This window comes from Grampus griseus, assembly GCF_964374135.1.
Source record: "Grampus griseus genome assembly, chromosome: 11".
Classification (NCBI taxonomy): domain Eukaryota; kingdom Metazoa; phylum Chordata; class Mammalia; order Artiodactyla; family Delphinidae; genus Grampus; species Grampus griseus.
In genome coordinates this window covers 53,748,329-53,762,776 of record NC_139005.1, presented here as the reverse complement: position 1 = coordinate 53,762,776, position 14,448 = coordinate 53,748,329, and the positions used below count along the sequence as shown (strand labels likewise).

The following is a 14,448-nucleotide window of genomic DNA, read 5'->3' as shown; positions in this document are numbered from 1 at the left end:
AAGCCTGCCCCTTGGGCCTCTTAGAAAGACAGGGTGTTTTTCAGTCTGCAGAGTGCCCTGGGGATGGTAGTTTTCCAAGAACTGTCTCTTCGATTGTCACAGTCTCATGGGACTCAGGAATGCAAGCCCCACCCTGACCTCCAGAGCCAGGTGATCAGGGGCATTCTCTGGGTTCCAGACACAAAAACTGGGGCACCAGACATGTGTGAAGACTCCCTTCTGGGAGATACTGGTGCCGTGGAGCAGGCCAGAGGGAGAAGGCGAGGGTGGCACCCACTGGGGAAAAAGAAAAAAAAAGGCACCTGCCAGGGCCTCTGTCCCTGGAAAAGTATCCCTGCAGGCCCCTGTCCCTCTGGTGGTTGCTTTAAGATTAGCTAATGATTCTCTTTCACATCAAGTTTAGGCACTTTCAAACAGCTGCTTTTTCGCTGGGCCCCGGGGCGAGTGATTCTGTTCACGACAGCCCTGTGTCTCTCGTGAAGCCCCTTTGGTTTTCAAAGCCAGGTGTTTTGGGGGCTTGTCTCCGGTGCAAGTCTTTAAAAGTTGGGGTGCCTGATGTGGGGTGGCCCAGGGAAGAGCTCCAGGTTTGAGTTCCCTCCGCACTGTAGGTCACCATACCAGGGTTAGGGTTGACAGCTCGACTACGTCTCAGCCTCTCCTACCCACCTCAACATGACCCTTTTCTCATTTGCCCATGTGAAGGAGCTGCTCTGCTAGTTTTCAGGTCTTTTTCAGAGGAAATCGTTCCACAGATAGCTGTAGACTTGGCTGTCAGTGGGAGGAGCTAAGTCCATGATTTTCTTGTGTTGTCATCTTGGACTGCCCTCCTGTACCGCTTCTAATTCATGTCATTCATTACCTTTTGTTTTGTTTTTTGAAAACTTCCAAGACGTGGTATATAATAATGCTGGCAGTCTAGCATCTGGCTTTAAATCAAATTAGCTTAATGTTTCACCATTTAGGATACTATTTATTGGTTTTTGATAACCCTTCTTCATAGTTTTACTATTTTAGTTTACTAAGTTTATGCTGATAGTTTCTAACATTGAGTCATCCTAGCATTCTCAAAATATAGGGTAAAAAGTTTCTCTCAATGTACATTTCATAACATCCCTCTCTCCCCTCTAGAAAAAGCCAAATTAATCATCGAGAATAACATAAGAAAAATCTGAGTGGACTATTAAGCTCCTATAGTCAGTCATTCATGAATTAATATATTTTTCCAGATATATTTGAGTGCTTACTATGTACCATCCTCTTTATTGTGTGTATGTGTGTGTGTGTGTTAACCTTCTTAATTCTTTGAGGCTGGTACATATAACTGTATTTTACAGATGAGAGAACAGATCTAAAGACATTAACAATTTGCCCAAAGTCCCACAACTGAGAAGTGGTAGGATTGAACCCAAGTTTAGAGCCTGAACTCTTAACAACCATATTATAATGTTTCTCATTAAAGCATTAGAGAAGATCAAAAAATAACAGAAGCTTCAAGATGGCAGACAAATTTAGTGTGCTATTTATTCAGTCTCCAAATTTTACTGAAATGACAGTAAACATCTATTAATGGAAATAAATCCAAAATAATATAGAGAGCAGAAGGGAAGGCCCACGTAGTTCAAAAATTCTGACAAATTCCTAGAAGACAAGAAGCAGGAGGCATTAGAGAAGCCACAAACCAGAAAAGCAGGGATCCTTTTAGTCCAGCCAAGCCCCAGAAAGGACTCCAACCTGTGAGACATTAGGTACAGAGAGGGACAGGGTTGCTGGCAGTACTCAGTTTTACTTAAAGGGCTGTCTGTGAACAGTTGGACCAGTCAGCTCTTCCCACCTACCCTCCCCCACTCAGCAATATCTGTACAATGTTAACAGAGAGGTGCTTTTTAAAGAAATTGGACTATATTACATGCATGAAAAGGGGTCAGGCTTTAAAGATGGGAGTTGGCCCCTAGATTATGTCCTCCTTGTCACCTGGCATCATGGGAGGCTTTTGAAATCCTTGACTCAGCTTACAAAGTAGCAGCCAGCTACATAAAGGGAAGAAAAAGCAAGATATTCCAGACACAAGGTATAACCTGAGCAAAGGTGTAAAGGTTAGGAGCAGCATGGTGGCTGAGGGAAATATTTCACTCTCGCCTGAGGATAACGGTCAGTCTTAGGTGTGACAGATGCTGAGGCTAGAGGAGCAAACAGTAGCCAGATCTAGAGCTTGTACTTGCCCTATAAGGCAAAAAGGAGCGATTGAAGGATGTAGTGCAAGAATATGAAATGGTCAAGACCATCGTTTTGGCAGTTGAGAGGACCTGGGAATGCATGCTCTCTGGGTATCCTAAGGCAGCGGGTCCCAAAGTGTGGTCTGGGAAGGCATCAGGACCTGGGAACGTTAAAAACAAAAAAACAAAAAAACAAAAAAGCGATTACTGGGCCCCGCACACGCATTTGAAAACAACTCTTCTACGGTAGAATACCTCTTATCTCAAGACATTTCACCTCTTCCACGAACCTTCCCTGCCCCACCAATGTAGAATGGGTCATATACTCCACTGGCACCTACTCTGTCTCCTGAATACACTTCTCGTACAGTAGAGCTCTATGGTGCTTCCTATGTCAGGTCTCTCCTGGTAACCAGCACACTTCTTTATGTCAGGTATGGCCTCTCACCTGGCTCTGCAGGTCTGGCAGGACCTAGCAAAGTACTTAATAAATTAGCTTCCTGGATGAATGAACCTAAATGCTAGTTAGGAGGCATTTGTAGTAGTCCAATCAATAGGCAAGGAAATGAGGTCTTGAACCAGAAGAGTACTGGAGATGGACGTGAGAAATATTTAGGAAATAAAATGGGCAGAATGTTAACAAGAGCTAACAATTATGTAGCACAAACTATGTACCAGGCAGTTTTAAGTGCTTTACAAGTGTTCCTATTTAATCCTCACAATTATCCTGAGGTAGCTACTACGTTTATCCCCATGTTTTAGATGAAGAAACTGAGGCTAAGTAATTTACCCAAGTCAAACAGCTAATATTGAGCCGAGATTCAAACCCAGACGATGTCTGGCAGCAGACGTGTCTATGTTGTTATTTACACTTTCTGCCTCCAAATTTGTGTTAAGATTTCCAGCTTGAGTGACTGGGTAAATGGGCGGCCATGAGCAAAGACATAGAGACAGGGAAAAGCCAGGGGAAGATGCTGAGTTCAGCTCTAGCTGTGCTGTGTTTGGGATATATTTATGGTGTGTCCAGCAAGTGGTTTGATATAATAGTCTGAAATACACGACTGAGCTGGGTATACAGATATAGAAATCAACATGTAAACCATGAGAAATGGATGAGATGATCCAGGAAGGATTATAAATGAGAAGACATGTGAACTGAAGGCCCTGGTGAACAATATTTAAGGGAAACTAAGATGCAGTGGTCTCACAGGTATAATGAAAGCCCTAGACGGTAACATCCTAGAAGCCAAGGGAACAGGTAGTCTCATGGAGGGAGTGATCAGCAGTATTGGTATCAATGAGTTCAAGTAAGAGAAAGACTGCAGGCCATTCTGGCATAAAGGACTTCACTGAAATTGGTTTGCTATGACCACCTGCAGAGGGATGAAAGCCAGATTAGAACATGTTAAGAAGTGAAAAGAAGGCAAGAAATTGGGAAAGCATATCTAATTCTCTACAGAGAGATGACATCTTGTGGAAGATGCAATAAAAAATTTTTTTTTTGTCTTTTTAGACAAGACTTCAGTGTATTTCTGAGGGTCCAGCAGATGGAACTAGGGAAAGTGGTATTGAGGATAAAGGGAAGAGATGGAGGACCAATTTAACCGAAACCTGGGAGAGGCTAGTGGAAGCTGGGCTCTGGGAGAAAGGTTGGACTTGAGCAAAGAACAACCAACTCAGCCTGAGGATGGGAATGGATATGAGATTCTTAGGTGGAGGGACAAGAATAATGGCCTTAATTTTATTGACAAAATTATGTTAATGGTAGGTAGTCCATTGAGTATGGAGGCAGGGTTAAGCGTAACACTTAAAGGAAGATTTAGGGAGTGGGAGAGGGGGCATCCCTAGATGCAGTAAAAGGACAAGTAATTTTATGAATAAATCATTTACAAAAACCAGGAGATCCAGATTAGATAATGACAGAAGGCTAAAAGAAACTGAGAGAAAATGGTGGGAAAAATCAATCACAGGACTCTGTGAGGTCAAAACTCAGTTTACAGCAAGTGAGGGCAGAGCTTGATGTTATAGTTAGAGTAGGATACTAGAATTTCAAACAGCTCTGGATGAAAATATCTTAGCTTGTAGCCTTCAGAGTTGTTGGTCGAAATAGAAGAGATAAAGATTGATAAAAGCAAGAATTATAGGGTTGGAATATTGAGTGATACCTACATAAGTACATTTCAGAAAACATCAAAATTGCTGGCACTTTTAGGAGACTGCTGTTTTTGTCTGGAAAAATACAGCTGAACTCTGGGTGGGGGGAAATGCCTGAGGTAGATGGGCCACTTCCCAGGGCCCTGGGTGCCACAGCTTAGAAAGTCGCTAACAGTTTGATTGCTACTGTGGAAGGTGTGAGGATGGTTGTAGGAGGGCATGGAAGAAAGAAGAGATGAAAGGAGAGGAGGCAGACAGTGAGTGGAGAAGGAGCTTAGGAGAAACTCAGTGGCAGGGTGGTTGAAAAGAACTTGTAAGAATCGGTGGGAACGTCTAATTTTGAGTTGTTTGCAGTGGGGTGTGCAATGTGACCTAACTCTTCTGCCCACATTTCGCCTCTTAAAAAAGGACCACTCCACAGCTCAACAGAGCTGACTGTTCTTACCAATGCCTGGTGAATGAGTGTTCAGCTGTTAGGTATGACCGTAAGACTTCTTGGTCACCAAAATGTGATCAGCAGTGGTGTGTGTCATTGTCAAGCGAAAGCACTGTGTGACAGATGTGAATCACTTCTCACTTTCCCTCTGCCACAGTAACTGACCACATTCCCAGTGGCAGCTTCGTTATCCAGGGTCTCAGTGAGGTGGGAAGCAGACCCCCATGCTATCCACCATAGCTATGCAGGATAATGTATTCTAAACCACCTGTTTGGGGGACTGTATGTATTGCAGCCTAACTGTCCATATTTCCAACATCCAATCAGTTGTTGTCCTGTCAGTTTTATCTCGAACACCCTGACTTCCCCTCCAAATCTACACTGGTTCAGCACAACATTCCCTTTCACATATATTATTCCATTAACATCCTAACTCACCAAGTGTCTTTCCTTCCTTCCAGTCCATTCTCTGTACGGCAGCTAATCTTTCAAAATTACAAATCTGATCACATGACTGGCTTTTAAGTATTTCTAGGCTTGCCATCATCCCTGAAATTAAATCCAAAACGTTTACAAGGCCCTCTATAATCTGCCCTTCCTAGCTTCTTACTGTTCTCCCTCATATTCCAGACTACAGCCATCTCCAGCTTCTGAATACAGCAGGACCTCTTGTCTCTATGCTGTTGCTAATTCTATTCCCACTACATGGAGTACACGGCACCCTTGGCTTAGGCTTGTCCCGATCCCCAGACCAGGAATCTGTGCCACAGATCATACAGAGCCCTAACGGCATTTCCCCTGTTGAAACACTACTTAACAGTAACTATGTAGTGTTTCCCCCATACTGTCCCCAGGGTTAAGCACATAGTACTAAAGAGTAGAGAGGCACCAAAGGAAGGAGGGAGAAAGGTAATTAGCTTTGCCTTCGATCCGTTTACAAGGATGGAGGCGTGGCAGTAAGTTTTACGTAAAGCTTGACAGGTAGAGCACGGCGAGCAGGGGCTACAGCAATGCAGATCAGCAGTGGGGCCTCTCTTACACACATGGTCATCTGACAGTGCTTGACTCTGCTTCAGAGGGCAACTGATGCTGAAACAAATTTCAAAAGTCTTTTAAATGCAGGTTTTAAAGACTAGATTTTCCAAGGTTTCCAAACTCAGCATTCTGAACTTACTAAAACTGCTGACCAATCAGCCTCATTTAATACTTCAAAAAACATCATGTAAAAGGAAATTAACTTTTATTTTTGTTTATGCCAATTCTGCTAAGTGGGACTAAAATGGTTCAGAAGCTTGAAAGATGACTCATTCAATGGTCTTATTTCAAAGAGTAAGCAATTTGATTTGTGATAAGTTTTCCTGCCACTTGCCTACCACCATTCAGTCTTTAAAATCTCATGGGTGGTTATCAAGATTCATAAGAAGGATTTTCTTGTCTCTAAACATCAACTAATCCTAGAAAAATAGCAAAAATCTGCTAGAGTCACCTTTACTTTTACAATTTACTTTCAAAGCTCAAATATATAGTTTTGAAATAATACCTAATACCCCCCATCACTGTTTGGCATGTCTTTAAATATTACAGCTAAACAGGAAATTACCTGTACTGAAAGCAAGTCTTTAGTTCAAGAAAGTAGTGAACAAACTGTTCTCTTGAAGAGAATGTAAATGAGTAATTTTGAAAATCCACTTATTCTTTTTCAAGAATTCAAGTAAAATGTACTAGTTGCCTTTTTATACAGTACCCCAATTGCAAAGCACTCACATTGCCTCATATTCCCCTGCGTAGTAGAAGCCCCCTTTATACTCATATTTCTTTAAGTAAGAGAAAGCATTTTATAGCCAGAAAAAAAAAAAGTATGTTAAGGGATTTAATACAGACCATCCATTTAAATCAGAGGAGGTAATATATAGAATAGAAACCTATTTTCACTAAATCATGATAGTTCTAATTAACTGGTGGAAGAAAATAGGTTAAAAACAGTACTTAAATTTAGTTAGGAAGATGAAGAACTGACACTAAGAATGTCTGAAAACTTCTGCATGTATAGAATCTCAGTTGGTTTTACCTACTAACAAGAAACAAAAGCTCTCTAGAGTAGTGGTTCTTAACTGGGGCAATTTTGCACTCTCTCCCTCTTCCCCTACTCCACTGGGGACATTTGGCAATATCTGGAGACAATTTTGGTTGTCACAACTGGGGGTGGTGATGGTACTACTGGTATCTAAGTGGGTAGAGGCGAGGGATGTTGTTATCTTACAATGCACAGGGCAGCTGCCATGACACAGAATTACTCAGTCCAAAATGTCATAGTGCTAGGTTGAGAAATCCTGATCTAAAAAGAACATGCATTTTTCTACTTAAGTATCAAGTCTGGAGGAAAGCATGGGTTTTATTTCTAGAACAAGAAACTAGGTGTTTATTTCCAGACCTTTTAGGAAAGCCTAATTTAGTTCATGGATGGTAAGGATTCCAAGTAAAGTACACATTTGGTGTCTTAAAAATACTACATTAGGATTACAGTAAAATACCACCACACACATTTAGCTGCTCTTACCTAAGTAAGCAGTTGGGTTTATATTAAAAGTGAAATGTCTATGAAACAAGTAAAATAGTTTTTCAAAGTAACAGGATTATTACGGGCTACTAAATCATGAGGTTATCGTGGTTATCATACATTAACCAGTTCTAAAATACAATTCTTCAGATTTTTCTTGTGAGAGAGCATTCTAGAATAAAATCACTCAGTGTGCATCAGCCATTATTTACTGATAATGGCTAAATACACTAATTCCAATACATCCTAATCTAGAAAGAATTTCAGTTCACAGATAGCTTTTTCTCATCTAAGACTTAAGTGAAACAATTCAATTTGCCAAAATCACTGACAATCACTTAACATCAGAACTAAAGTACAAAGCGGTCAGGGTATTAAGACTCCCTCTACTAAAAAAAGCATACTGACACATTAACATTACAGAGTCTAACAAAGTAAAATTATCTGCAATACTCCCCTTAGTTTTAATTGAAGTTGGTTTTTATGAAAAGTGCTAACTTTCAAAGTTGTTACAAAGAGCCAAAAACATGTTGCTGGTAACTCTTGTCCTAAATTACAGTGTAGGTGTTCACAAAGTCCTATTTTTCTAGTATTAATAGGAAAATAAGCAACTTACTGTATTGTAAAGGGAAAATATGTAATTTCATTGTACATGTTTCTTAAGAAAATGGCCATATCTGGTGAGATTTTGGCAGCTTGCCACGTAATACTTCCAATGTGTTGCATTTTGCAGCCAAAGGCATCAGAGGAGTTTTACTTAATTAACTGGAAAAAAATCAGCTAAAACCAGAATATCCTTTTCCCAAACAGTAAAATGAACTGTTGTCGTTATTGTCCATTTTCCATTTCACAGAGAATTAATTAAGATTTCAAAAACAGATGTGAATCTGGAGTGGCAGTAGTTTGAAAATTGGGATTCAATATTTAAGATAGAGCTAGAATCAACATTTACTGAAATTTTTAAGCTCTTTAATATCAAAATATTTACTAAGCATAATATATCTAGAGATTGGCAGTTAATTTTAACAACTGAAATTTTTGGTAAAATTTTTGATTTGGGCAGGAAATGTTATTTCAACTTCTAAAAAATTGTCAAGTATTTGACATGTGGCTAAACACACCTTACAAGGTTTATTAGTTAACCAGTTAACTGAATTTTTCAGTGACTGAGGATTTTGTATATTTCATCATTTTAAACTTCAATCATGCCTATATAATCATATTCATATATCTGAGACTGAGCTAAAGATATCCCTTAAAACTGGTTAAATGAGATATGCCCATATGTTATTTCTTTACCATTTACCCAACAAAAGTGTAAAAAAACAAAAAACAAAAAAACATGATTTGGTTACTTATGGTTACATAAAAATTATATAAATATTCAAACATTTGTTGAAGTCTCCATACTCCAATATTTTAAGAATTCTAATTCCCAGGGGTTAAGCAGATTTAGATATCATTAATGAATACATGACCACATTTAAAAAATCATTCAGTGCTAATGATTTAAAATTTTTAGTTTAGTCTTTGCCATAGCAAATTTCCTTTCTGCCTTAGTTTCGTAAAATAACCTAACCTAAAAACACAACCCCATACTGAGCTTTCTTTAAAAAGAAATTGGGGGGCTTCCCTGGTGGCGCAGTGGTTGAGAGTCTGCCTGCCGATGCAGGGGACACGGGTTTGTGCCCTGGTCCAGAAGGATCCCACATGCCGCAGAGCGGCCGAGCCCGTGGGCCATGGCCGCTGGGCCTGCTCGTCTGGAGCCTGTGCTCCGCGACGGGAGAGGTCACAGCAGTGAGAGGCCCGCGTACCACAAAAAAATAAAAAATAATAAAAAAAAAAATAAAAAGAAATTGGGTAGATCTTAACAATTTAAACGTTCTCAAGAAAATCAGAGAGCAGCTGTTCTCTTACTATTGTAGATCTCCTGAGGAACCTACATATGCAGAATTGCTAAGCAGAACTTCCTAATATTTAAAAGACCAGTAAGCAGTATGAGTGGCAGATTATGACTGAACGCCACACCTTGCAACTTCCATTCCAGTATCAGGACATTACCACTAGAAGTATGAAGTTAATTAGTATGACTCAGCATTTAAAATCTGAGTATTCTACTTTTACTAATTTTGTTATATATGTGAGTATATACATATAATATATATTATATATATATAAACACTAAAACCATATCTACTACTAGAAAAGAGCAGAATCTTTCGTTAGAAGATAGAATTTCAGCTATATTAGAAAAGTTAGCCATTTTGCAAGACTCAAAAAAACAAAAAAAAAACTGTAAGCATTTTAGAAGTTAAAGAATGGAGAAATCCAATACATGAAAAGTATATGGATTTAACTTCAGACACTTAACTAAGACATTCACACAACATATGCATGTCAGTCTCCTATATGGTCCTAGAGCCTGCAGTATTGTAATTTATTGTGAAACCATGTAACCAAATACTTAAATATATCCACAACATCTATATCACGGTAATGCATAGTACATAATATACCAACAGCTCAAAATAAATTTCTATTACAGTTTTATGCAAATTATGGTATGATTATCACCTGCCACATTCTGAAATGGCACCAACTTCATGTAATGGTCCATGTCCTAATCAAAATCCTTACTGGTAATGATGTCTTATGCATTATCATCTGAATATCTCAAGTCAAGCTGTTAATCTAATAACCACAGTATGTTACCAATTAAAATCACCGCATATTTGGATGTTAAAGCAGGTTAAGTAATACAGCAGGAAAAATACTTCTAATTCACAGTTTCAAAAATAAAGGGTGCAGTTTTCAAATATCTGAATGCTTAAAATTGGTCACTCAATTTAACAACTGCCTCCTTCAATACATGTAAACTATGTTTGCACAGCATTAGGAGATGTCTTTTATTTCAGAAATTAGTTCTTACTGTTACAGGAGCACCACAAATTTGAAGGAAGAGGCTACAGTGTGAAATGAGCTCACTGAAGGATATGTTAAATAAAATCTTAACTACAATATAAGGTACTGTTTCCCCCAAGCACAGACCCTTTAATCAGGAAAAGTAGTCAACGCTTACCGAATACAATATGTAAATTAGCTCTCCAAGAAAGGGGGAAAATCTAACTCAACTAAAAGAAAATACTATTATTAGCTAACAAACCTGTGATAGCCAGCTTCAGAATTTTCCTAAAAGTAAAATTCAAAAGCATATAGTTATTTGACTCTTTCGATAAGGAAGGTCGAGATACAAAGGAAATGAAAGAAAAATCTGGCTTTAAGAATTTCTAAGTGGAAACACACGCACACAAATGGGTAACTGAGAAAAACTGAGTACTTAAATATTCAAATTTTAAATGTATACGAAATTTATAATAGAAAAAGAAGTGGCGAATTGTTATCATGACTTGATTTGCTGAAAACATCTGCAAATTCACACTGGCATTAAGAAAACCAAAGTTTCAAAAATTTACTCCTCTCTCTTTCTCTCCAGATACGTTTTCTGTGCAAAAATAAATATCTGAAAATTGCACTAATACAATAATACTTATTTTTACTTTTGTATTATGAATAATCTGCACATGCTGCTTTACAGACAATACATATTTGTAAACTTGCTCATGCAAAATTAGTGTGCGCAACAGGGATACTGTTAATCCCCATACCTAAAAAAATGGTATCATCTCTTTTAAACTGCCAACCCCTCCGAAATGTAACAAATCTTACACAGATATTCTTGTCTGCCACAGCTAAAAATCAATTTGTGTTGCTGAAACAAAAAGTTATACAAGAAAAAGAAACATGGTTTTTGTCTTGCAGAATTTTTGATTTTTAAATAAGAGAAAATTTATAAAAGAAAGAAAATTCATGGTCACAAAATTTTAACATTTTAATCCTAAACATTACAGGGTAAATAGATACTGGACCCTATCTCCATCAATCCTAACTTTTAGATGTCATTTTAAATGTTGCCCTAACCACTAAAACATTAGTGGTTTTACAACCTCTGGATTATGGAAATACGTATTTCTGAAATAAATGCTACAAAAACAACAATGGAAGAAAGTCAAACTGTCTCCACGAAGGAAAAAAAAAAAGTGGAACATTTTGAAGCTTTACTTCTCTTTCCATGTCTTATGATTAACCTGTCAATTCAGTGCATCATATGGTCAATGTAATGGTCCCCAGGTTGAACCAACATCTAACTAGTGTCCATTGATTCCAAGTTAGTGGATGATGAATCTTTTTGGATACTTTCAAAGATGGCTGCCAGCTCAGGGTTAGAACTGATCTGTGACTGGAATTCACTCATCAGTGGACTCTTCTCTGCTTCTGGAATGGTTAGCAGTGCTGCTACTGCTCTCATGGCAGATCGCTTTAGTTCATCTTGCTTTTCAAACTCCTGCTTTACTGAGTTTGCTTTTACCTGTAACAGTGAGTAAATTTATATTACATGCTATAAAAGGCAGTTCTTATACAAACAAAATTTAAGCACATATAAATAAAGCAAAGCTACTCTTTCATAGATCCAAAAGGCACATTATTCTTCAAGCAGAGTTGCTCTGAAACTTCTTTTTAGTAGTAGCTATGTATCTCCTTTTAAGGGAATATTCTATACAAGGCCCATTATAAAAACCAAGAGTGGGATCTGCTTATTAGCAAGTCCTACTTTGTCCTCTATCAAGAAACTACCCCTCTAGCTACCTTGTTTATTCATTATTCTTCAAACATGTCATGTACTGACATCTCTGTGCCTTAATTCATATAATTATTTTTGTATGAAAAGTCCTGTTTCACCTTCTGGACCTAAAACAATCCTGACTTCTCAAGGTGCATTTTAAACGCTGTCACGTGCATATGAAGCCTTCTGTGACCCCCACCCCCTCCTCCACCAGAATTAAACATTTCCTCCTCTTTTGTGGCCCTATCACACTTTAACCCATATCAGTACTTTAAAAATATGTGTCAGATTGTTATAACAAGCTTTTAAGAATAGCATTTAACAGTGCTAAGCTTTCTAAAACATCCACATTTGAAGCAAGTGAGGAATAGGAATAATAAGTTAACTTTTGAAACAAACTGCTACATAAGGGTGCTAGCATAGTTAAATTTGGAAAACCACAGTATAGAATCAACTAGGGATCCTGAACATACTAAGTCTGGCCTAAATCAATGACATCAACATTACCTTAGTTGTACATGTAGCACGTAATGGCTCAACAAGTCGGTCCAACCTCTGCAGTACTGCACTTGGACAAAGGGTAGAGAGTCTCACCAACATTAAAAATGTTAGCATCTATTATGAATAAAAGAGACAAAATTTAGATTTTGCATTATTTTCTAAAGACAAATCCCAAATTCTGACAAAGCTTTTGAAAGGAAAATGACTAACCTGTACCATTAAGTTTCATTTTAATGTAATCTGCCATTGGAATCACACAGAATTGCCTCAAATCTTGTCTAAGGAATTTTACCTACAAGTACTAGAGTTACCTTATCTATCATGATAGATGGTCACGATCCTAGAGTACAGAACTAAAAGAGTGGTTCTCAATCCTGACCACACATTACAGCTGGGGAGCTTAACAAATATACCTATTTTTACTTCAGTCATCGGGATAGAGCCACAGACTCAGTATTTTTTAAAAAGCTCATGTGCACCAGATGGAACAATCAGTGAATAAGAAAATAATTGAACCAGAAGAAAAGCTTTATAAGAAGTTTCTACTGTCTTTACAAATTTCACTAAAAAACAAAACAAAAAGCCTGCTTATTCAGATTAATCCATATAAAGTCCAGTAACCCATAATCTTTTCTCTTAGACCATAAACTGTAGAAATAAAAGGATCCTATTCTTTCAGGGCTCTTTTCACTGAGTTCCGGAGGGGTCAGGTTATTCCATATTACATTATGGAAACGTGAAAGCTGGAGTTCTGATAGTATGGATGAGTTACTGCTCAACTACCACTTTTGCCCTGCTTGACCAAAGGTCCTGACTAGAAGAAAAAGATTTTTCAAATCACCCTTTTATAGTTCACATTTTAAACGGACTTAAGCAAACAGGAAAACAAAAAGCAGTTATGAGCAAAGTTCATGCTCTAAACCTAAGTAGCATGAAGTATAATTTCTCTATGGTTGCTTCTACAGATTGCTTTGTGTATCTGAAAACAGTTCTTCCTCTTATCCTTTAACAAACCTCTTGATATTGACTTCCTCTTCCAATGAAAAGGTTTCTGGATTTTTCCTGTATGTCAACTGATGTCACATTGCATCGCTATTTTGCATATTAGTTTATAACACACTAAAATCATGACAAGCAAACCAATCTTTCTCACTTAATAACGAGTAGATTACAAAGGTGAAAGTCACTAGCAAAGTCTTCTTCTAAAACATTCTATAAACAGGCACAAACATCTTACCTTAATATCATAATGGTCCTTCAAACCATCTTCAACATGATTTAGAAATTCAAAGATATCAAGTCTATCCAGACAACTGTCTAGAAGTGTGTACATACACTCAAAAGCTGCCTTTCTAATATCCAGGCCGTCATCAACTGTATGCTTAAATGGACCCATTTCTACCTGTTGAAATAAAACAGAATATGTAGATATACTAGAAAGTAAAAGACAAGCTTAGGTAAACAGTGCAATCTAACTTACCTCTCTTATAAGCTCCTTTCTAACTTTTGTTTCATTATAAAGATGTGGAAGAACAGTATCTAGAAGATCCCTTATTAATGATGGCTTATTATGTGCTGCTGAGTTGAATGTGACCAAGGCCACTCTTCTTACATTCAAATCTGGGTCTTCCAAAGTTTTTAGGAAATCACCTGAAAAATTGAAAGAGAAGCAACAGTTATGGTAAGCTTAAAATATGCATTATATTATTTTCCTAAATTGATAGTTTATTATTGTTACTTCTTCAATGTGGGTCATGGAATATGATGAAATCCTAAGTGAGCTATATAATTTCTTTTGACAACAGGTAAACTATTATGTCTGAATGTGAGTGGACTTAATTGATAAACCTATTCTCAGCACCTTTAAACGCAAAAGGTAAGGAGTGAGAGCCCCAAAAGCTCCCCA

The 14,448-nt window shown here is 37.9% G+C and overlaps 1 protein-coding gene across 1 annotated transcript in view; it reads right to left on the bottom strand.

Moving 5' to 3' along the window:
• Positions 1–9,774: 9,774 nt before the first annotated feature.
• Positions 9,775–14,448, bottom strand: part of CAND1 (cullin associated and neddylation dissociated 1) — a 53,410-nt gene continuing 48,736 nt past the window's right edge. The window contains exons 12-15 of the mRNA XM_082665897.1: positions 14,023–14,192; positions 13,780–13,944; positions 12,549–12,656; positions 9,775–11,786 (exon numbers count right to left, since the gene is read on the bottom strand). Coding sequence (XP_082522023.1) covers positions 11,562–11,786; positions 12,549–12,656; positions 13,780–13,944; positions 14,023–14,192 — 668 coding nt within the window. The 3' untranslated portion in view covers positions 9,775–11,561. The remainder of the gene's footprint in view (positions 11,787–12,548; positions 12,657–13,779; positions 13,945–14,022; positions 14,193–14,448) is intronic.